General features: G+C 40.6%; 1 protein-coding gene and 1 long non-coding RNA gene across 4 annotated transcripts in view; both read left to right on the forward strand.

The window, feature by feature from the left end:
* chchd6b (coiled-coil-helix-coiled-coil-helix domain containing 6b) overlaps positions 1-19914 on the forward strand; it is a 52900-nt gene extending 32986 nt beyond the window's left edge. For 2 of the 3 annotated variants that reach the window (XM_085158995.1, XM_085158997.1), the window contains 2 exons: positions 7564-7699; positions 19748-19914. In XM_085158995.1, coding sequence (XP_085015121.1) covers positions 7564-7699; positions 19748-19771 — 160 coding nt within the window. In that variant the 3' untranslated portion in view covers positions 19772-19914. The other variant, XM_085158996.1, reaches the window with a different exon arrangement.
* LOC146518853 (uncharacterized) lies at positions 10295-16297 on the forward strand. Its single transcript, XR_014874007.1, has 2 exons — positions 10295-12915; positions 12949-16297. It is a non-coding gene; the product is annotated as an uncharacterized LOC146518853 (long non-coding RNA).
* Positions 19915-21356: the final 1442 nt, after the last annotated feature.

Here is a 21356-nt window from a genome sequence, read left to right on the forward strand (position 1 = left end):
TTGTTACGTTGTATAGAGCAGTAGCACACAGTTTATTTCACTTTTAGAAACGGCAGAAAGAAAAAGTTGCTTGGTCTCTTTTCTGGCTTTGTACTGCGTAATGGGCAGTGACCTCATCCACAACATTGCCATTTTCTTGCACCTGGTCCACTGAATTCAGCGGCATACAATTCAAGTCTAAAATTTCGTCAAAATTATTACATTAGCAGGGATTTGCTATTGTCTACGGCTGCATGGAAGAGGTTAGGAGATCACTTCAGCACAAGTTTTCCAAAGGAATAGCATTTAGTCCCGCCACAATGTGTTTCTATTGCTTTTTTTTCAGTGCGGCACACAAACTTTCACTCCTTTTCCGCCTTTCTATCTCTGCCACCAATACAGGCACACTTTGTATTCAGGCAGCCATGTGCTCATCATGTTCTGTCAGCATTTGGGCAGTGTTTCATTGTGCTGTGGTCACGCTGTCGTTTCACACTACACTGACCACCCAGTAATTATTCTATTTACCCACTGCTGAAAGGAGGGGCGAGCACTCGGGGATGCAGCACTGTCTAACATGCTATGTAGTTACAATATGTCTTCTTTTCTTTTTTCCTTTCTTTTTTGGGGAGGGTCTGTGTCTCTGATTTAGCCTCTCTCCATCTTATTGTAACAGTTTCCTAATTTTAAAATGAAGCCTGGATAGCTGACTCCTTAAAGTCTGTTTTGGTACAATTAATAGCAGAGCAGGACACCTGTGCACTGGATTGACCACACCAACTTTTCATCTTAATGCAGTTTAAACATAGATAGCCTCACATGGCTATAAAATGGACTGCAATTTTTAGCACTTTTCGTGTCTCCTTTTTAGCCCTTGAGGTTGCTACTTGATCACGGGTTATTTACCTACACTAGTAACCATGGCTACCTGATGGAAAAATTTGGGCGAACCACAAAGCCCTATAAACACACTTAGGGAGGCTGAAATCAGGAACAGCAGTCTAGAGAAGTTAAGAACACCACCATTTCCCTTGTTTATTGACTTGTTCGGCCGTACCATTTTTTTTTTTCTTTCTGGTTCTCAGCTTTGATTCTAGGAATGACCCCAAATAGTTTAAGTGCCAACGCTAATGCTAAAAGCAGCCTCTCAGACTTGAGGTGGCTACTTTCATAAAAGCAGAGCAAAAAGATGGAAGCCCCTGGGATGTTGACTGTAAAACATTATTCTCATGTGGCGACATAGCGAATGGTAAAATGTTATCCAGTGTCATCTTCTACTTGCTTTGCCCAACAACATGAGGTTATTTAGAGGAGTTAATCCATTAGGCTTGCCTTGGGGTATCTGACTACCCATATTCCCTCAAAATGCTTTTCTGTAGAGACCCACAACATTGCAGTCAAGCTTACCTTAAGATCTAAAAATCCATTAATCCTCTTAAAAAAAACTTGTTACTCTCAAAGTGTTAGCAAAGACAGAACCTTTGCAAACCTCAGGTGGATGTCTGGATTCATCATAAAGTAACTGCTGACAGTTTGTAGTTAGAACAAACTCAGATGAAAGCATGCTTTTATCTACTTTATTCTGTATATGCTCTTTCTTGTGTGTGTGTGTGTGTGTGTGTGTGTGTGTGTGTGTGTGTGTGTGTGTGTGTGTGTGTGTGTGTGTGTGTGTGTGTGTGTGTGTGTGTGTGTGTGTGTGTGTGTGTGTGTGTGTGTGTGTGTCTCTTCCATGTCCAATTAATGAAACAGACAGGTAGCTTACTGTAAGGATCTCTGTGCCCTCCAAAGCAATAGACTGCTAGTCATTACACGAGACAGGACCTGTCGGCACCTTGAACCGGCAGAGATTTACCATGAGGACAGAAGGCTGCAGTCACTTAGACACTCTGCCTTTTTGACTGCCTCTAAAAGCATATGAAGAAACACAATTGTACAAGTTTACAGGACTCATTAATGGAGTAAATTAGATAGGTGAGGTTTTAGAAGATAAACCTGTCTAAAACAGGTTTATCTTAACAGCTCTTGTCATTCCAACCATTAGGGTAATAGTTACACCATTACATTTCGTGAGGTCTCCAAGGATCCACTCATATGCTAGAAACTCAGAGGAGCAGATTACTTCTAAATTAAATGTGCATATTTTTCTACTGGTTAGTGTTAGTTCTGTCTAACTGTCTAGACTGTTTTGATAAAACTTGCCCAGCTTGGGAGGTAGTGGCTGTAGGAAAGTATGCCTTTTATTCAATCTAATGGGACTAAACGGTACTTGTGTCAAGAAAGAAACTCCACAGCAATGTGTCTTTTCAGGTATCATGTCACGGCTCTGTTAAAAGAAAATTCCACAGGCCTTGTTGTGAGTGGTTTTATGTAGGAAATATTTTCTATCTGCCGACTTGGACTCACCACGTGTGTCACTACAGAAGAAACATCCCTCTACCTGTTACTGTAGGGCCAGCTGATGATGGACACAATACAATTTTATTATATAGAATATAGTTTCAAAATAAGAATGAGAAGATGGAGAGTAATTGTTGCAATATTAATAGTAATAGTGCATTGATTTAAATGATTTTCTGCTTGATATGATGAGCAGAATTTCAGCACAGGCCCTTTGTGGAGTGACTAGGTATGTAAGCATACAGTATAGTCGATAACCTGATGTGTGTGTTTAATAAGCAAAGATGTGTATTAGAGTTAAGTTAATGTGATCTTTGGTATATTGATATTTAAGTGCATTTTTTGGCCTAAAAATTCCTGGATGTAGGGAAAAAAACTAACAAGGCAAAAATCTCATTGATATCAGTATCATTTTGGGGGGGAGCATTGGGACCTTGCATAAGAACATGCTGAACCAGCAAATTATTTAATGATCTAAAGATTACCTGGTGCTAATGGAAGGGGAACAAAGGGCATGTCGCCTCACTGAGAGGCAAATTATGAAATCGTGTTCTAGATTGTATTTTACCGTGCAGAAATAATATGCTCAGGCTTTGATGCGATTTGTACTCTGTGCTTAAAAGCTACACTGTTTTTAAGGGGAAGTATAGTTGTTAAAGAAAAGGACAAATGACAGGGCACCAAACTGGAACTGAAACTGTTGATAGAAGGGAGAGTGATGGACGGCGATAGCAGTCCCCTATCATTCCTAACTCGAGTGAGTCGTCCAAGCGCAAGTTTTCCTGATTGAAAAGTTATCAGTGATGAGATGTCACACAAACACACGTGCACATGCGCCTCTTATCTTGTTCCCGCATGTCACCTGTTTTAATGAAACACTGTCCTTATCCACTCCCATCTCTTTCTCCCTGTATTCCCACAAAGAGAGGTTGGCGGGGATCAATCAGCCAGGCCAACAGAGTGCGAATTTTTTATCCTACGTCCTTATCTGCCTTCAGCATTTCATCTGTCAGCATATGAAGATAAAGGGAGAGTTCTGTCTGTCTTCAGTCTTTGGGTTCTTCTAGATTTGAGATGAAGACTTTGTGTGTTCGCAGGAGTTGAGATTAAACTTGGTAAAGTTTTGGGCTGGTGTCATATCGTGTGAAGTGAGCTTAGGACTTAAGGATTGCCGCACACTTTGCAAAGGTAGGATAAGTGATTATTGCGACTACCAGAATAATCAAAGTTACTGAATTTAGTCAGGCATTGGACACCTCGCAAGCTGTAGCTAAGTCTGCAGCTCTAATTTGATGTGATCTCAAAGTAAGATTTCTGCCGAACCACAATGTTGTGAGTGTTATCCATATGGCAGTTTAATAAAAGCTTGACAAAGCCTCCAACAATACACGATGCATGCTCTGCCATTTCTTTTGATCTCACCCCAGCCATGACATCTTTGATCCTCTCTTCTCTTCCTCTCCACTCAGCGTAATATTAAAAACCAAAAGTACAATGCCTCGGCTGCTTCTTTAAATGAAACCAAATCCTTGTCATCATACATTAATAACTATTCACACACATCACACACACACACACACAAACACAAGCAGTACCATCTCAGACACAGAGAACAATAAAAAGCGGTGTCCTTATGATCTTCTCTTTTTCTTCTTATTGCCTAATTCCCCAGTGTCATGCTTTGCAGCAGACCAGAACTTGAGCTTTCTTCATAAAAGCTGCACACTGCCAAGGTGGGACAAAAAATAATGAGAAACTTTAACAATTTGAGCCTAATCTTTCCCCCTCAGTGCTGCATGTATTTATGCAAAACGTCACAGACAGAAAGCAATTGGAGTGTTATTTTGCTTCTTTTTCCCTGCAAAAGTTGGCTATCAGACTAGCTTTTTCTAATAAGAGCTCACCTTTAATTTCAGTCAAACAAGGCAGTTGGTGCAGATTAGCAGAGGCAATTTTCTGCTTCAGATTCCATTATTAAAACACACGCTATCAAAAAGTTCCTCTTGTTGAATAGAAAAAAAGGATGATTTTCTTTTCTTGGGTTTGGATTAAGACCTTGTGGTTATTGTTGCCGTTATCTGCTATTCTTGGGGAGGAATTCACAATGCCGACCAGCTCTTGAGATGCTCTCAAGTTAAACACCAACCAATCGTATAATGTAATCAGGTGATTGAAAGCCCAAGCTGCTGATTTTTACCACAATAGCATAATCTAAATTTTCTGTGCAATAGTACGAATACCTAAAAGCTGACCATTTCTGTCCCCACACATCAACATCTCTGTACCAAATTAATGTGGAATGGTCAAACATCACATAAAAGATTTACCCTTCTTCCTCGGCGCCGAGTGGCACGGCACCACATGATGTGGCAGAGGTTAAATGCAGATTATGATGATTGCTACTGGGCTACTGTTCGTCCATGCACGCTGCAAGGGCTATTTGTCATTTAATACATCACTGTCACATTCTCTCTCCCCCCCTTCTCTCTCCCAGGTTGCATTCACTTCTCTTTTCATGAATATTCTCTCCACCAGTGATTTATTTAATCCTGTCGCTCTACCCTCCACTGCACACAGAAACACACACACACACACACACACACACACACACACACACACACACACACACACACACAGCCACAGACACTGGGACTACACAATGCACATACCAGTGCAGAAAAACTTCTCCCGCAGTCTTGTTTGTGCACACGGTTTATCTCATGGACACACATGCAGTGCATTCACAAGGTACAGATCAACACACACACACACACACACACACACACACACACACACACACACACACACACGCACTCAGGCTTATTGTGTGTATTTGTCAGTGAAGGCAGGGACTGCTGAGCTCATTCATATGTAAAGGATGCATGATTCCGTAATTGCTTTCTGCGGTGGCATGACTGCAGTTCTGTGTGTGTGTGTGTGTGTGCACATGCATGATCATGCACATGAATACCAAGTGGTCAGCTTCCCAAAAAATAAAAGGCATGCCCCATCGTGTCAGATGGTTTATTTGAAGTGATAAAAAACATGCCTCCTTATCAAACTTAGAATTTCTGTTCTCTCTGTCTCTTATTTTAAAGGCAGAAAAACTAGCATCATATATGACATCATGTAGTTAGATTAGACATTTATAGTATGTTAAGCTGTGACAATTGAGATAGTTTAGCTGGGGTCTGTACCCAAGAAAAGTTTGGATTATAAATACCTACAGTAGGTCTTGTTTGGAGTCACAGAGCAGAGAGAATTCCTATTTTAGTCTATTCTGTTCTGTTTTACTCTGTTCTATTCTAGTTCAGGCTTAAAGTTCATGCTCGATCTTGGAGAGAGCAGTGGGAAATAAATCTCACCTCAAGACAAAGTAAAGAATAATCATGACTAACAATTGGAAATGTAATAATAAAATAATTCCATGAAATTTCACTGCATATCATTTAACATGATCAAATGCCCGAGTGAAACTATTGAATTGGTTTTGAGGTGAGCTTTTTTTCATTCGCATATTTTATTCTACTTCAATTTGACTCTAATCTGTATTCCGGTCCTAATTTTTTTCACTTAAATTCCAGTCCTTTCTCTTAATTCTATTTTCTCATTTTCTCTTCTGATGTATTTTATTGCATTCTATGCTGTGAAAAATAATCCAGCAAGAAAGGAGTGTGTGCAAAACGTCAAACGGCTCTTTCCGAAATAAATTCCATCCATCATCTTCTACTAGTCATATTTCTTAGCTAATACAGGGTTGCCGGGGAGCCGAGCATTTTCCAGCTGACACAGATTTTTAGGCAATTTTAAAACAATGTTTGTCAACTTACAACTGCAAAGAATTTGCAAATGTATCATCTATAGAAAGTAATACTCTTAAATGATATCAGAGAATCTCACCAAAAGTAACCAAAATTGACAATGACAACAAATACTGAATGACACATTTCTGCAAGGACTGAGTTTTCTTGAAACTACTATTGATGCAAACAGGAGCTACATCAGTAAATTCAAGTTAATACTCAATCATTAAAAAAGATCAAAATTATCTAAAAGATCATCTTGTTGCTGCAAAAGCCAGCATGTATGACATATGGTCAGCCTCTACATCTGTGAAGGTACTACTAATACTGAACAACACAAGGCTTTACTTACTATAGCAACACAAAAAACTCACAATGGCAACAAGGATATCAGTTAATGGAAAGAAGAGACCGGGTCACCACATGGCCCAGCTTCTTAGTTCTTGAAGGCCCTCTTTAAAAACAAACTGACAAAGCTCAACAGAAAAGTGGTTGATGTTTGCGGTTAACCAAAAACCGAAATGGGCATCATGGATTGATTAAGCGTCTTTGTGTTCATGTATTCCCGTGCGTGCACGTATGTGCGCGTACATATCCATATCCCAGTCCTTCCAGTTGCAAGTTCTTGTCACAACAGCAGGTAAATTACCACGAGCAACAGAGCACTCAAGGATTACCCTCTTATAGGATTAGCATTCGCTACCTGTATGCGCGTTTGTGCACGTGGGTATGTGCCGATCTCGTATTTCGTGGCTGCGGTTTCGATTGTGTGCTTTTCTCTACACACATGTACTGTACGTGTGAGTCAGATAAAAAGAAAAGAGAAAGTTTGACTTTGACTCCTAAGCCGCTTTGTTGATGCATAATTCATCTCTCTCCACAAGCTGCACCTTAAAGCCTTTGAAACTATCTTAGTTACTTCAACTGCGACTAAAACAAACCACAAACAATCTCTCTTTTTTTTTCTTTTTTTTTTGTTGTTGTTGTGTTTTTTTGTTTGTTTGCTCATCGTATGCACTTACACCAAACAGAAGCTGTTATTGCTAAAAGCAAGTTGAACTTAAAGGAATCGCACCCGCCAGCGCTCATTTCTTTTAACCTCGTCTGTGTGGCAGTGGTTGAAATTTCCATTAAGCAATCACAGTTGGAAATAACTGTTTTGGTAGTTATTTTTCTGATTATCTGAATCAGTGTTTCGACAAACAGACGCTACAGCTTTGTGTTTCTCATGTGTGACAACTTCTCTTTCTATTGCAGCTGGACTGACTTTACTATCTTGAGTTCACATAGTAGCATTTACAACCTTGATCTATGGTCCTGGTGGGTGGGGGCGGTGATGTTGGCAAGCAGATTTGAGCTTTTCCTTCTCTCTGTTTGTTTCTAGACCCCAACATACTGAATATCTGTGCGCTGAGCTGCAGGCCAAGGTGCTCCAGTGCTACAAGGAAAATCCACAGGAGACTCTCCACTGCTCCAGCCTGGCCAAACAATACATGACCTGTGTCCATCAAGCAAAGAAGGTAGGGCACAGAAGTAATCTTTGTCAGCTTTAGTATCTTTTGCATGTGATATTTATTCGAAGGTTTGCTTAATTCGGCGTATTAGAGTGCAGTTTGTGTTGCTCTAAATAGTTTCTCTTATTATTCATTCCCCTCAAATTTCCTTTGAGAGATGTAGCAACGTCCCTTTTTTAAAGCTGTGATTTTCAAAGTTGTTGTTGTTCGGGGTTTTTTTTCCTGGCTTGCCAGAAGAAAAAAAGAAAAAAAAAAAGTTCCTTGCACACAAAAAAACGACAATAAAAAAGGATCCAAGTTGAGTTTTAGCAAAATAAAGGTCAGAGCGTTACCATCAACAAACTCTTGTTTATTTTCCTTTATTCCATATTTGGAGCGAGGGACACATAAGGACATATTTTTAAGGCCGCCTTCCCCCCGTGAAGACGAGAGAGAAGGCTGGCTTGAATGAGTCAGACCTAGAAGGAGTTTGACAGCCAGACTGACAGTGGAACAAAAGGGTGCAGAGACAAAGAATCCCTTCAGTACCTACACAGAATCAGTTAACTTCTGAGAATCACCATCTACGTGTTTGTTACTTTGACACTTCGAGTAGAAAGTTAAATAAATACAACGTGCTCATTGAGCGGATTTATAAGTCACCAGGCGTGCACTGTGTTTGGGGACTTTCTGATAGGAAGATTGCACCATTATTAGTGTATTAAAATCAGTTTTGGCATTCAGTGCTTTGAAATGCATTCTGTTTTCTGCAGATGCTTTTGCAAATAGTGTTCAGACCCTATGCTTATCTACAAAGTGCTTATTTTAGCCAATTTCTCCATCAAAAAAACAATAATGAATGGGCCAATTTGCACATTATTATCATGACAAAATGCACTGATACGGCTCCAAAGTAGATAAAAGCCACAAAACAACAATTGGTGAATTTGGCAGTTTAAACGGTTGATAAAAGCAAAGCAAAGGCTCACAATAAAAGCAATCAGTCTTTTTAAACTGGTTCAAAAGATCAGCTTGCTATTGGGATGTTGCTCTTTGAGGAAATACAGTGCGTTTGAGTTTGTATATTAGACCAGTGTTTGTATGTATGTGCTATATAAATTCTCATAGGAAGTGTTTGTTTTTTAAAGAATAGACGGTACTGCACAATAAAGCCAAACAGTTTTGTTTTTTTTCTTTGAAGCAGGCCGAGTTTTAATTCATATCCAATTAGGCAGATATTTGACTGTGAATGGAAAATGAAGGAGAAAACACTACGGAGGCTGAAAGAGGGCAGCTTAAAGGGCAAATGAATGAAAGGGAAAGATCCAGTCTATATAAAACACATCAGCACTGTGCCCATACCTTTATACTGTTTTATATTGAAGAGAAATAATAAGTTCCTAACTTTCATCTTGGTAGAAAGAGGATGGATTTGACTGATGTAGATAAACACAACATAGTTCTTTTTGTCCTAAATATAGTTTTAGATCTCTGAATTTGCCACTATTGGCCACATTTTTGAATCACTTTATACTATGTCCCAGATTTAATTTTATACTAGGGTGCTGCTTTTTTATTTCAGTTTTTTTGCTTTCTTACTTGAAAAGGCAGTTTCAAATCAGGACATTTTATCACTGACATCTTCTCTGTCTAACCTTTCTTTATAGGGATAATCTAACAGATTAAATCTTTCTTTTAAGGAGTAACCTGTACTACTCTTTTGAAGATGCTGGGCTTTTCAGTTTGACCTTTAAGACTTTTGAGATTTCTATCCCAAGCTGACGCTTAAAAAGCCATATAAATGTTCCTGGATTTAAACTAGAAATATGGAAACCTAAAAGATTCCATACGTAAGCATGGCCTTAAACTATCTCCATCTAATATTTTGTCATGTATTAGGATATCCTTTTTTCCTTCCCGCTTCCCTTATCCACCCATCTTCTGTATTATCTGTTCATCCATGGATCTTTTCCTGGTGCTGATGTGATTGATCCCCCCTTTTTCTTTTAGTCACCATCCTCCGTAGTTGCCATATTAAAGCTTTTTTTCGCTGAACACATTGTCACATTAACCGGTGTTTAGCTCTGTTCTGCACTGCTGCCCGTGGAGCTCTCTTACATCTTATTCAGGTCTGACTATGTATGTTTGCCTCATCCTAAACCCACCCCTGGGGAGACACTTTGCATATTTCATACATGGGAAAAAATCACTAATTTGGCTAATACGGCAAGTAAACTTTAGCAAGTAATTACACATTGCATTAGCTTTACTAGCAGGGAGGGAGCACTGATAATGGACAAATATATGGAAATCCACTGCACAGAGACACACAACAACACATGCTACATTCACATGTGTTTAGTTTAGAATCACCAGTGAACTTAATGCGCATGCCTTTGGAATGTTTGAGGTAGCAGGAGTACCTGGAGTGAAAAGTGCAAGACTGTATAAACTCCCTGTGGAAAAAGGCCCTGGTCGACCCTTATACTGTGAGGTGACATCATGCACAAATTTACCAATATATTTGCCCATCATTAATACATTTCTCATAAAGCTCCAGTAGGCGGAAAAGTTCCCGTCCCTCTACCTGTCTGTTCCAAAACTTCCCCAACAAGATGGCTACACATGGGATTCAAACCAGTCTCCCTTTGCATAGCCTACTGTAAAACCTGAAAGCAAAGTGATCTGTTTTATAAATTATGAAAAAGAAGCATTCCTTACACTGCAGGTACTTAGCTTAGGATCCTCAGAGTTTTGTTTATTGTTCTTTAAGATTAAACTAATCCTAAAATATCCCTCAGTGCAAACAGAAAATGTTAATATCTAATCTGATATAATTTAATTTGTCAGTCTATGTTCACACTTCTAAACCGTTAAAACAATAAAACTCAAGTTTCACTTAGTTCTGGAATCTGGAGTGCAGATTGAGTGTAATGTGCACGTGAAAACTAATTTTAAAATTGTCTTTTGATCACAGACCTCTGTTCAGGAAGCTATCCGTTTTATAGAACTTGTTGTTTTCTGAGTTTTTATGGAGCTATTTAGTAATGCTGACTACGTTTGGAATGATGCCCAAATGAAGTATAAAAGAGAGAGTAGATGAGTAGACCTCCCAGCAGAGCCTCCTGATCAGTCAGCCTTAATGAAAAGAAATAAGTGCGTTCTCCCAAGACCCCTCTGGACATGCAGACAGCTGTCCGGTCTGCTTGTCTGTAAATGGATCTGACAGGGCCAGCAGCTTGGCAGAGCAGAGCACTTGGACGAGCGTTTCACCAGCAAAAGGTTCAGCATTTGCTCCAGGTGGAAAAGGGTCAACAGGGAGCAATATGCACTGCAGATTTAGTCATTAGAGAGAGCACTGCATCATATTTCATTATGAAATATAATGTTCTATAGACCCTGGAGAAAAAAAATTGTTATGGTTGAGACTGTTAATAATAGAGCTAGTGCCTGTGCTTGCTCCTGTTGTTGTAAAGGGAAACCGATGTTTTTTACTTTTAAAAAATCGGAATAGGACATGTTTTAGAAAATTCTATTTATTGCTCTCAGGAAATACCTGAAAAAGACTGTCACAAGAAAATCGCCAATTTTCAACCAGCTTTTACATAATGTGTGATTTCTAAATTGGATGCATCATTTGGGAAATGTCTCAAATCTGTTATCCTTCATAATTTTGTAATTTTAAAAAGGCTGTTTTTCTCCTTGAGTGAATGACTGATACATCATATTTTTGAGATGTTGGTTTACAGAGATTTTTATTTGAATTAACAAGCAGAGTAAACTGGCTTTCATAGCCTGATAAAATAGAAATTAAAAAAAAGACATCCAAAATTTGGATGCAGTGATATTTTTTTGTTCTCTGCGGTGCAACAATAACACAACTGCTCAATAGGCAGCAAAGCTTTTAGCCTGGTGAAAACCTCCAGACAGCTTAAAGGCTCTGTTCTTTTGTTATCTGCATTTGCTTGTAAGGATTTTCAGAAGCAGACACATTCTTCCCTATGATTAAAGGGAGAAAGCTGTATTTTTCTGACAAATTACTCGTTGTCTGAAGTGGATACCTTATGGTTCGCACATCATCGTTTTCTCTCTTTTGGCTCTTTCTGTACGTGAAGCATGACAGCTATTGAATACCACGTGTCTGCCTAAAAGCTAAATCTTAGTTATTTTTGTTGTCCACCAGACACTCGTGTAAGCAAAGTTCACATTTGTGTACATCAGCAGTAGGCTCATACGATTTAGTGGTCAATCCTGTCAATTCCACAGAGCTGAGAGTCACTCGTATGACTTTCCAAGAGTTTATTCATGTAGACGCTGCCATATATTTCTGTTACTCTCAATCGGAGTGTCTATGCTCGCCAATCAATCTGCCAATAAAACCAGCGGCTTGCTTATCTGTCTTTTCTGCCAGAGTCTTGATCTGAACATCACTAGAGTATCTCATTTTTTTCTGTCTCTCACTTGAAGTCCACCCAACTCACTATCTGCAGCGGCACAGCCTTCCTTATATGTCACTCAGAGGTTCTTTTATGTTTTATGATTCATGCATGGATGCACACACATACACATTTTTCACACATTCTACCCTCTGCCATCTATTAAAAGCAGTTGGTTCAGGATATGGCCTTTCACCTCCTCTCTGCTATCACTCCCCTGTCCCTCTCCTGTCAGTGTCTCAGCTCGGGCCATTGTCATGCATATGGAAACCCACTGAGTGAGTGTATGTGTGAGGAGTACAGGGTAAATGTCAGCTCACCAAGGCCCTACGTTATCATGAAGCTCTGAGCATTTTGTCTGTCTTTCGTGTGACGTTAGGCTCCATCTCATATTTTGTCATTACTGTATATAGACATTTCCATTGCAAAATTTCTATATTCTAAGCATCTGTGAGTGTTTGCATGAGCACAAGCCCACCGAATAGTCTGAGAATTATTGGTTTTCATGATCTAGTCTCGCATTCAACCTCCTTCAGAGGAAAACAAAACACAGCCATCCTCAAAGTCATATTCAAGAACAAACATTTGTCAACCCACCACTTACAATAATTGTCACCCCTCCTCTTCTGCAGTACTCCAAGGTTTCAGTGCCAACTAGTGCAGAATGCTAATGCTATTGTTGCCCTATTTAATACAGTCAGCCTGGGCTAACAATATCATATCACCACACTTTCTGTTGCATCTCACATACTTAACCCACTTGAACCTGCTGGTCTTCGGTCCGTGGATTTTTGTCTGCTCTGATGTGTTGATATGAATGAGCAGGCCCTGGTCTCCAAGACTAGAAAACACCAGCTCCAATTCAAAGATAATCTCTATTCATAACAGCAAGCCTGAAAACACATGAACGTGGTTCACATACAATAAACATGCCTCCTGCACATTTGGGCAGGTGTAACATAATAAAATGCAGAGTTTGGTATAGTGCACAATAGCTGCTAGCTTAGACAACAAAGGTCCCACAAACCTGTCATAATTATTATTCTCTGTGTGGTTACAAAGTTGCTTTGAACAGGGCATGGTTGTTGGCGCCAGATGCGTATAACCATTTCTAGAATGGTCTGGAAAAAGAGAAAATATCCAGCGTGTAGCAGTTCTCTGGGTAACAATTGGGACAGGCTCACCGAAATTGGACGACAGAAGATTGGGAAAGCGTTGCCTGGTCTGATGAGACTCGATTTCCTGAGATTCAGATGGAAGGGTCAGAATTTGGCATAAACAACATAAAAGCTCGGCTCTATCTTGCCTTTTAAGAACAGTTCAGGCTGCTATTGGTGCTGGTGGAGAGGGGGACATTTCATTGGCACACTGTGGACCCATTAGCACAGCTCGAACATTGTTTAAATGCCACAGTCTATTTGAGTGTTGCTGCAAACCATTCCCACCCCTTTATGACTACAGTGTGCTTGTAATGAATGCTTTTAGCTGGAGAGCACACCTTGTCTCAAAGCTAGGATCATTTCAAACTGGTTTCCTGAACATGACAACGAGTTTACTATATCACGGTTATATTTGTGACCAGATCATGCATGTGTTCCTCAGAAATGTGCAGCAGCTATGTGAAGCTATCATATCAATATGGACCAAAATCTTTAACCAGTGTTTCCAGCATCTTGTTGAATCTATGCCACAATTAAGGCAGTTCCGAAAGCAGAAGTGGAAGCAACCCAGTAAGAAGAAGGTGTATCTGATAAAATATGCGGTGACTGTATACGGATGTGTGCAAGTCTCTACTTGTAAATAATATTTTAGCATAATTTTTTTAATTGTTTGTTTTCTCCGTGCCTTTTTCTGTTGGCAGTTAGAAGTTAGACTTGGCACATTATTATGGGGGAGATTTATATTATTAGTTGATTTGCCTTGTGTCAGCAAATAAGATTAACAAAGAGAAAACTATTCTCACACCAAGCCAGTTGGAATGCTTCACAAGCTTCCAGCTGGCTTCAAAAAGATATTAGAAATATAATAACATGACGATGGTGCAGTGCAGGATGTTGTATGTTTGCATGTTTATTTGCATCTCTTATCAGATTTGTCATCTGAGTGCTTATTTGTGTGGCATATTTGTGCATCTGTGTAGCACAATCCCTCCCGTTTCCAAACATTTTAGTTGACGTTTTCCACACATGCCACTTTGAACCACAAATTCACTTACTTCAAGTAGCTGTCCATTTCTAAATGTAGTGCCGGCAGCATCTTAAGTACCTCTCAAGACTACAATCAGCGTAGACCTCCATTGCTAGGGAAAAGAACAGGATGGCTCTAGCGCTGGCAGACTACTTCCCTCTGCTTCTCCCTCGTATTTCACCTGCAGGTAATTCTGGCAAGAAGAAAATCTCTTTCGGACATGTTCGGGTCGCAATGATGAAGTTGTCTGTTTGGGGGGGGTTTTGTGTGTTTTTCAGCTAAAAACAACAACAACAAAAAAAGATAAGAACGTGGATGAGTGTTTGAGATGGAAGAGAAAGGTGCCTGTCACCAGGGCGATGGATGGAGACTGATGAAAGAAAAGAAGCTGGTAGAGGAAGAGGCTTACACATGGTTGTCAGTGAGAAAGGGTTCATTGAAAACTGTAAGAGAGCGATACAGAAGGAAAGAGTGGATGATAGACAAAATGTAGATAGGATGGTAAATGGACTTGTTCTTATATAGCGCTTTTCTACTCTGTCTGAGCACTCAAAGCGCTTTATACAACTAATTCATTCACCCAATCACACCAGCACTTTTTTCTGACCTAAGTGCTCAGTAATCTACCATTCATACACATTCACACTCCGATGGATGCATCGGAGAGCAACGCGGGGTTAGTATCTTGCCCAAGGATATTTGGCATGCAGACTGGAGCAGCCTGGGATCGAACTACCGACCTTCTGGTTAGTGGCTGACCTGCTCTGCCACCTGAGCTACAGCCACCCCAACAGGATGACTCTGTCAGTGGAAGGAATGGAAGGGTTGAAGTAGGGAAAAGGAAAAGAGGAGGAAGCTGTGTCAGTCACTATTGTGAGAGTGAGGAAAAAGCATAAAGATGGTAAAATTAAAAGCACACAAGGAAATAGTAGTGTGGTGTGTGCATGCGCACACGTGTTTGTTTTTGTCTTTTTTTGTTTTTTGCATGACTATCAGTAGTAGCAGGTGTTGAGCCCCACTGTGAGCCTTGGCCTGCCTGCTAACTCTAATCTGATAACGCAGCCACTCTTCAGCAGCAGTTTGCTCCAGCACACACGCACGCATACACACACACAAACACACACACACACACACACACACTTTTATATGTGCACTCATGCAGACACACTCATGTATATAGACCCAGTCAGTTCTTTATACTGTATTATCCCTGTTATTAATATCATTTTTATAGAGTCCTAGTTTTGCTCTTACATTGATTATAGCTCCTGCTTGCTTGTGAGAACACATTCATGTAATTTTGTGTGTGTGTGTGTGTGTGTGTGTGTGTGTGTGTGTGTGTGTGTGTCACATTCTCATACACACTCAGGCACATATTTCTGTCTTTTTATGACTGTCTTTCTCTTTCACCCTTTTACCTCCTTCCATTCCATCTCTCCTTCACATCCATCATCTCCAAGGCGACCGCCCCATGAACGCGCAGGCCACATAAAGATTAGCTGGTCTCTCTCGTGTCCCTCCCCTATATTCCCTCCACTCCCACCTACCCACCCCACCATGTGCCTGTCTCTCAAGCCTATAGAAACACTCCATCAGCATCCAGCCAAACATGTCTTCCATGCTGCTACACTCCACGAACCGCAATCACCAACATGCCATCGATCCTTCCCCCGCCCCTTTGCCAGGTTTCAGCTGCCACGTGTCTTATTTCATTTGGCTAAAAATAACGTGTCAGTGTAAATTGTGACAAAAGAGACTTGCTATGTGAGGACTGAGGAACTCTTTAATTTCAGAGTGTGACTACCATTATCAACTTAAATAATGCTCTATTTAATGTTTGCAGTCATTAATCAGAATCAAAGATACTGGATAAAAAAATGCTGTTCCAAAGGAATGTTGACATGTTTGGTTTAGAAACTATTTTTCTGCATAACAGTGAAAAAGAAATCATCAAATTAATTCAAAGTGTCAGGGAGTTTGTTTCTTTAACAACTATAAAGCACCCTGATTGGATTTGGGACTCTTTTGCTTGGCTCCCAGCTTAAAGTGTGCCACATTTGCCTCACTGGTTAATATAACCCACAACAGAAACTCTAAAACTGGAAACACAACTCCAAAAGAGTCACACGGTTGTGTAAGTAAGCATTATTTGATAACCAGTGTGCCGCCATATCATTTTAAAAGGCACAATGTAAGCATTGTTTTTGCAACTTGTTTCCAGTGCAACCCCGCCCACCACCAACAAAATAATTTAATGTTTTTACGCATGTAACCAACCAGCTGACTAACTGCACTGGAGGCTTCCTGGATTGACTAATGGAGTGTGTGGTTGTCGTACTGACTGGGTAATGAGTGAATCGCTGCGTGTTTATAAAGCAGTCATAGCCACGTCCACTGTGAGTATCTGATTGACAGTTCTGCCTGGCAACTGTCTCTGTCCCTCCTGAGAGAGGGAGAGAACTGAGTGCTGTTAGCACTGAGCAGAGGAGACAGTTATTGATTTTCTGCTTGTCTATTATTTTTGTTTTTTGCAGAGAAGAAACAAGTGAGCGAGTGAGTGAGGCTCCTCTTCTGTGTGCTGCAGATGCTTACACGTGTGTCCACTGTCTCCATGTTGCCTATTAGCTTAAAACTGGAAGTGTCAACACACACACGGTGTGCACAGTGTTGCTTCTGTGCCTTTTTGACGTTCAAAGTTGATTCGCAGCCAACAAACGCAACGATCTACTCCTCAAACTGCTCGCTAATTGGACAGAAACTGGCAGGTGGAAGAAAACATGCGTTTGTGTGACTGTATGTTGTCTCTGTCTTTGTGTGAATCCATGTTTTTGTGAATATTAAATCTAATTATGACAGACAGATTTACAGTGATGGTAAAGTCAACGTTAAACTTTCAGTGCTGGTGAATAGAAAGCATAAAAGATAAAGATCAAGGCAAACCACAGCTCAGTCTCCATATGTGAAGCTATAGTTTTCCAATCTGGCACAGATTCTTGAGGAATACATTCATAAGGCAACATTAAAACCTTTGTAAAGGATAGGATTTTTGTTTTCCAGTATAGCCGCATTAGAATACATTAGCTCAGTGTACCTAATAAACCGGCAGCTGGTGTATGTCTAAACCTCAGCACAGACCTTGAGCTAGAATATTTGGCTGCCCTTGCTGCCCACAGTTTTGTGCATGAAAAGCTTTTCCTGTCTTTAAATTATCCAAGTGAGGATGGCGGCAGTCCAAATTTAGACCTGGGGCACCAAATTGAACTGTGTGTACTGTGGGGGGTGCCAGGGGTCAGTTTGAAATTCAGGAACTACTTCATACACTATGCATTAGGCATAATGTTCCGTCACAGTGCTGTGTAAGAGTGTGGCAACACCAACACCCCTCTCGCCACGCGCGCGCACACACACTGGTGTATGCATCAACTCCTGCTCGCATAAACAGCCACTTTCACACAAATAGTGAGTTTTCACGCACACATGCAGACACACACTGTCCCCCTTTATATCTCAGAACGTGAGTGGAACAGTAAAGCTAAATCCCCTTGTCACATTTGCCGCTCATCTCCAATTCAAAGGCACAGGCTGCGATGCCCTCGGATGCACTTGGCAAGTGAACAGCTAACCTGCCCGCCAGCATATCTGCCTGCCAGCCGAGCACAGGGGTAGTTAGCATGCCAACTAGCACACCCAGCAGCGTCAAGCTAATGCTTCACTAACCCTGTGTTGCCCCGCGTCTCTTCCTGCAACTGTGTGTTTGGATGTGTATTTACGCTAGAGGAGTTCAGTGTAACCCCATAGTAAATTGGCTTTCCGAAACAAAATTAGCTACAAGTGTAACTCTGTGTAAACATATAAAGACAGTACTTAATAATCTTATTTCAAGAGACTGCCAGGTCACTTGGAAAGTATTTTGATACAGAATAAATCTCCAAGGCTGCTATTCTTCATCCCCCCATTTAATCTTTTCGCTGCTTGGTTCCAAAATGAGGTGTCCTCTAAATTATTAAACCATGAGACTGGTTCTTACTTGGCAACTATTAAGTACAGTAGCTGTGCTAATATCACAATATATTGTTCTGCTTTTAGGCGATAATTCTTCTTGGGGTGGGATAAACGTTACCATCTGGTACTAAAAGTAAGAATCCAATAAGAAACCGCTCCAAACTGCATGCTACACCAAGAGAAAAATCTTATTTTGTGTGTGTGCGCTGCTGTGGAATGGTCTATATTAACAGGCACCAGGCAAATATGATCCAGTGCACTTGATGACAGAATGAAAATGAGTAAAATCAGATAAATTACGATGACACCTTCAGCCTCTGCAGATTGTCTTCTGTTCAAGTGCCTGTTGCAGCTCTTGGGCTGCACAGCAATTCCCCCCCCAAAAAATCACCTGTTATGAGTGTGGCTAAAGTATGTCAAGTGTAGGTCTACTGTAGCAATAAACCACTTTAGACCTTCCCTGCAGCTACTCTGATTCACTGGATTAGAACCTAAGTGTGTGTGTGTGTGTGTGTGTGTGTGTGTGTGTGTCTGTTCTTGTCCAGCTAGCTTTGTAAAGACCAGTATGAGTTTTAGACTTTGGTGGCGAAGAGATTTTCTGGAACTGTGTTTGTCTTTAGATTTGTGTTTTGTCCTTACTCTTGTTTCCCATTTTTCTAAATGTAGTTTAGCAGCAGTGAAAGTAGCTACAGGCTAAACACGTTCCTGCAGAGGTCAGACCTTCTGCAGAAGCTTGTCTTAGCATTAGCCCGTTATCCCGAGGGCTGTTGACATCTCCAGTCCAGTGAAACAAAAAATAGGTTGCATTTTTGTTCTTTTGTTTTTTCTACACTGACGCTACAAAATGATCAATTTCACCTTCACAACTTTGGATCCATCATATTGAGAAAGTAAATATAGCTATGTCTTCCACCACTTGGCAGCCACCTGAATGAATTTTGTTTACCTTTCGAAAGAAGGTTAAAAGCAGAATAAATAAGCTCTGCTTACAAAATACGGATGTGTACTTTTTGTGCATCATTGTGATGACATGTTCTTGACACTATTTGGGATACATTGACACTTAGAAATCTAATTTAGTTTTAAAAATGGATTATTGTTTAAAGAAAATTCCATTCAAATCCATATCTCTGGGTAATCATTGATATTCTCCAGACTAGAAAGATGATCGTGTCCCCAAAGTTGTTAGCTGGAACTGTAATTTTCTACGTTAAGTTCCAGATATTTTAAGATGTTAGAGTAGGAAGATCATGTTTAACATGATCTTTGTATATTGATCATGCATCATCAGGCTAGTTTGTTTATATTAGGGAATAGATTTCCCATGATGCATCCTGGTTTCTCTTACTTGTCTTTTGGATTCTAGCGAAGTAAATGTATTATTTGACAGTTGTTCTTCGTTTTCCACTCCCTTGTCATCCCCCCCCCCCCCCCCCCCCCCGTTTTCCAGAGCACTCTGACGAATCATGGTTGAGAAAGTCAAGAAATGGAGGAGATCTGAAGAAAGATTGCATGTCAAGTCTGTCCTGTTTTTGTTGTTTGTTTTTGCTTCCCTTTCTATCAATCCATCCATTAATTTAGCCATATCAATAAATAAATAAATACAAACTCATCCTACTTGGTTTTTGAGTGTATTATCTTGACTTGTCACTCCAGAGTGTACGATGTGTTGATTTACGGTCACGTTGTGCCAGCACATTCCTGCTGTCTGTGAAATAAATCCCAGTGATCCAGTGGTGATGAAACTGCAGGTTTTGTATCGTGTGTATGTGTGTTGTGGTGAATGGCTGTCTCTTGTCACAGCATGCTAATAATGGTTCCACTACTGGAAATGGGGTCGTGTGCACCCTTCTGACAATGCTGTGCAGGCCCAAGAGCTTATTGTGCACTGTGTGCATGGTTTCATTAAGAGGGAGAAGCGAAAGGAGAGTGAAGGAAATGAGGGATAAATGAATTGGAGGACAGATGAATACTGAAGCATGCACCAATTAGAGTGTGTGTGTGTGTGTGTGTGTGTGTGTGTGTGTGTGTGTGTGTCTGCTGCATGTGCTTTATGTGCTTTTGCGCTGTACAGAACCTGTAAGTGTCATCACATATAGGTGAATGTGTACACATGAGCAACACACCGGACGGAGCACACATTGTCCCTGCTAGCTGTGTTTCCATGGTGACAGCAGGGGTTCGTGCTAGCAGCAAGGTGTGGAGGAACCTTCCAGATAACCCTGAAGGTCAGCACACAGAGCTACAGCACTACTCTGTACTCACACACTTAACCCCCTCCCTCTGTGTGTGTGTGTGTGTGTGTGTGTGTGTGTGTGTGTGTGTGTGTGTGTGTGTGTGTGTGTGTGTGTGTATACGAGTGTGTGAAGGAGAAGGACTCTGTCAAGATGCATTTCCACTTATATATGGACATGGTTGGCCACCCTTGGAATGACAGAGGCTTGTTATCACACACATGCACTTGCACATACACAGACATTGTACACGCAATATGCACACATTCACACAGCAGAGACACATAGAATATTAATGGCCTTACAGTGTACCCACGCAGCTCTTCCTGAACGTAAGAATGTATTCACACAAGTGGCAGTCGATGTGAATGTAGTGGAGTGTGTTTGTTAATGATATCTGTGAGGAGTGATCTATTGATCACAGTTTGGGTCCCATTCATCACCATCACAACATGATATCAGACAATACAGTGGATCGATCCATTGACTCTGCAAAGTGCAAAGTTGTATACTCTGAAAACACTGCCCACAACACACTAATGCTAATGAAGTGCCTTAAGAAGCCCAATATCTTTAAGAGGGTAGTTGTTGACACATGCTTACCTGTATGACAGCAGGTGTGGCTCAGCTTCAGATGTGTTCTCACTACTAGGAATATTTAATTTGGTTTAAATCAGCTAGCGTGCAGAGGGCAAGACATTTACCTCCACTATTGTCACATACATGTGATCTGAATACCTTTTAATGGTCTAACTGAATGCACAATGCATGTGTGAGAACAGCTCAGCCCTCAGTCACACGGGCTTGGGACTGGTCATCAATCCG

Source organism: Neolamprologus multifasciatus, chromosome 5 (assembly GCF_963576455.1).
Source record: "Neolamprologus multifasciatus chromosome 5, fNeoMul1.2, whole genome shotgun sequence".
Lineage (NCBI taxonomy): Eukaryota > Metazoa > Chordata > Actinopteri > Cichliformes > Cichlidae > Neolamprologus > Neolamprologus multifasciatus.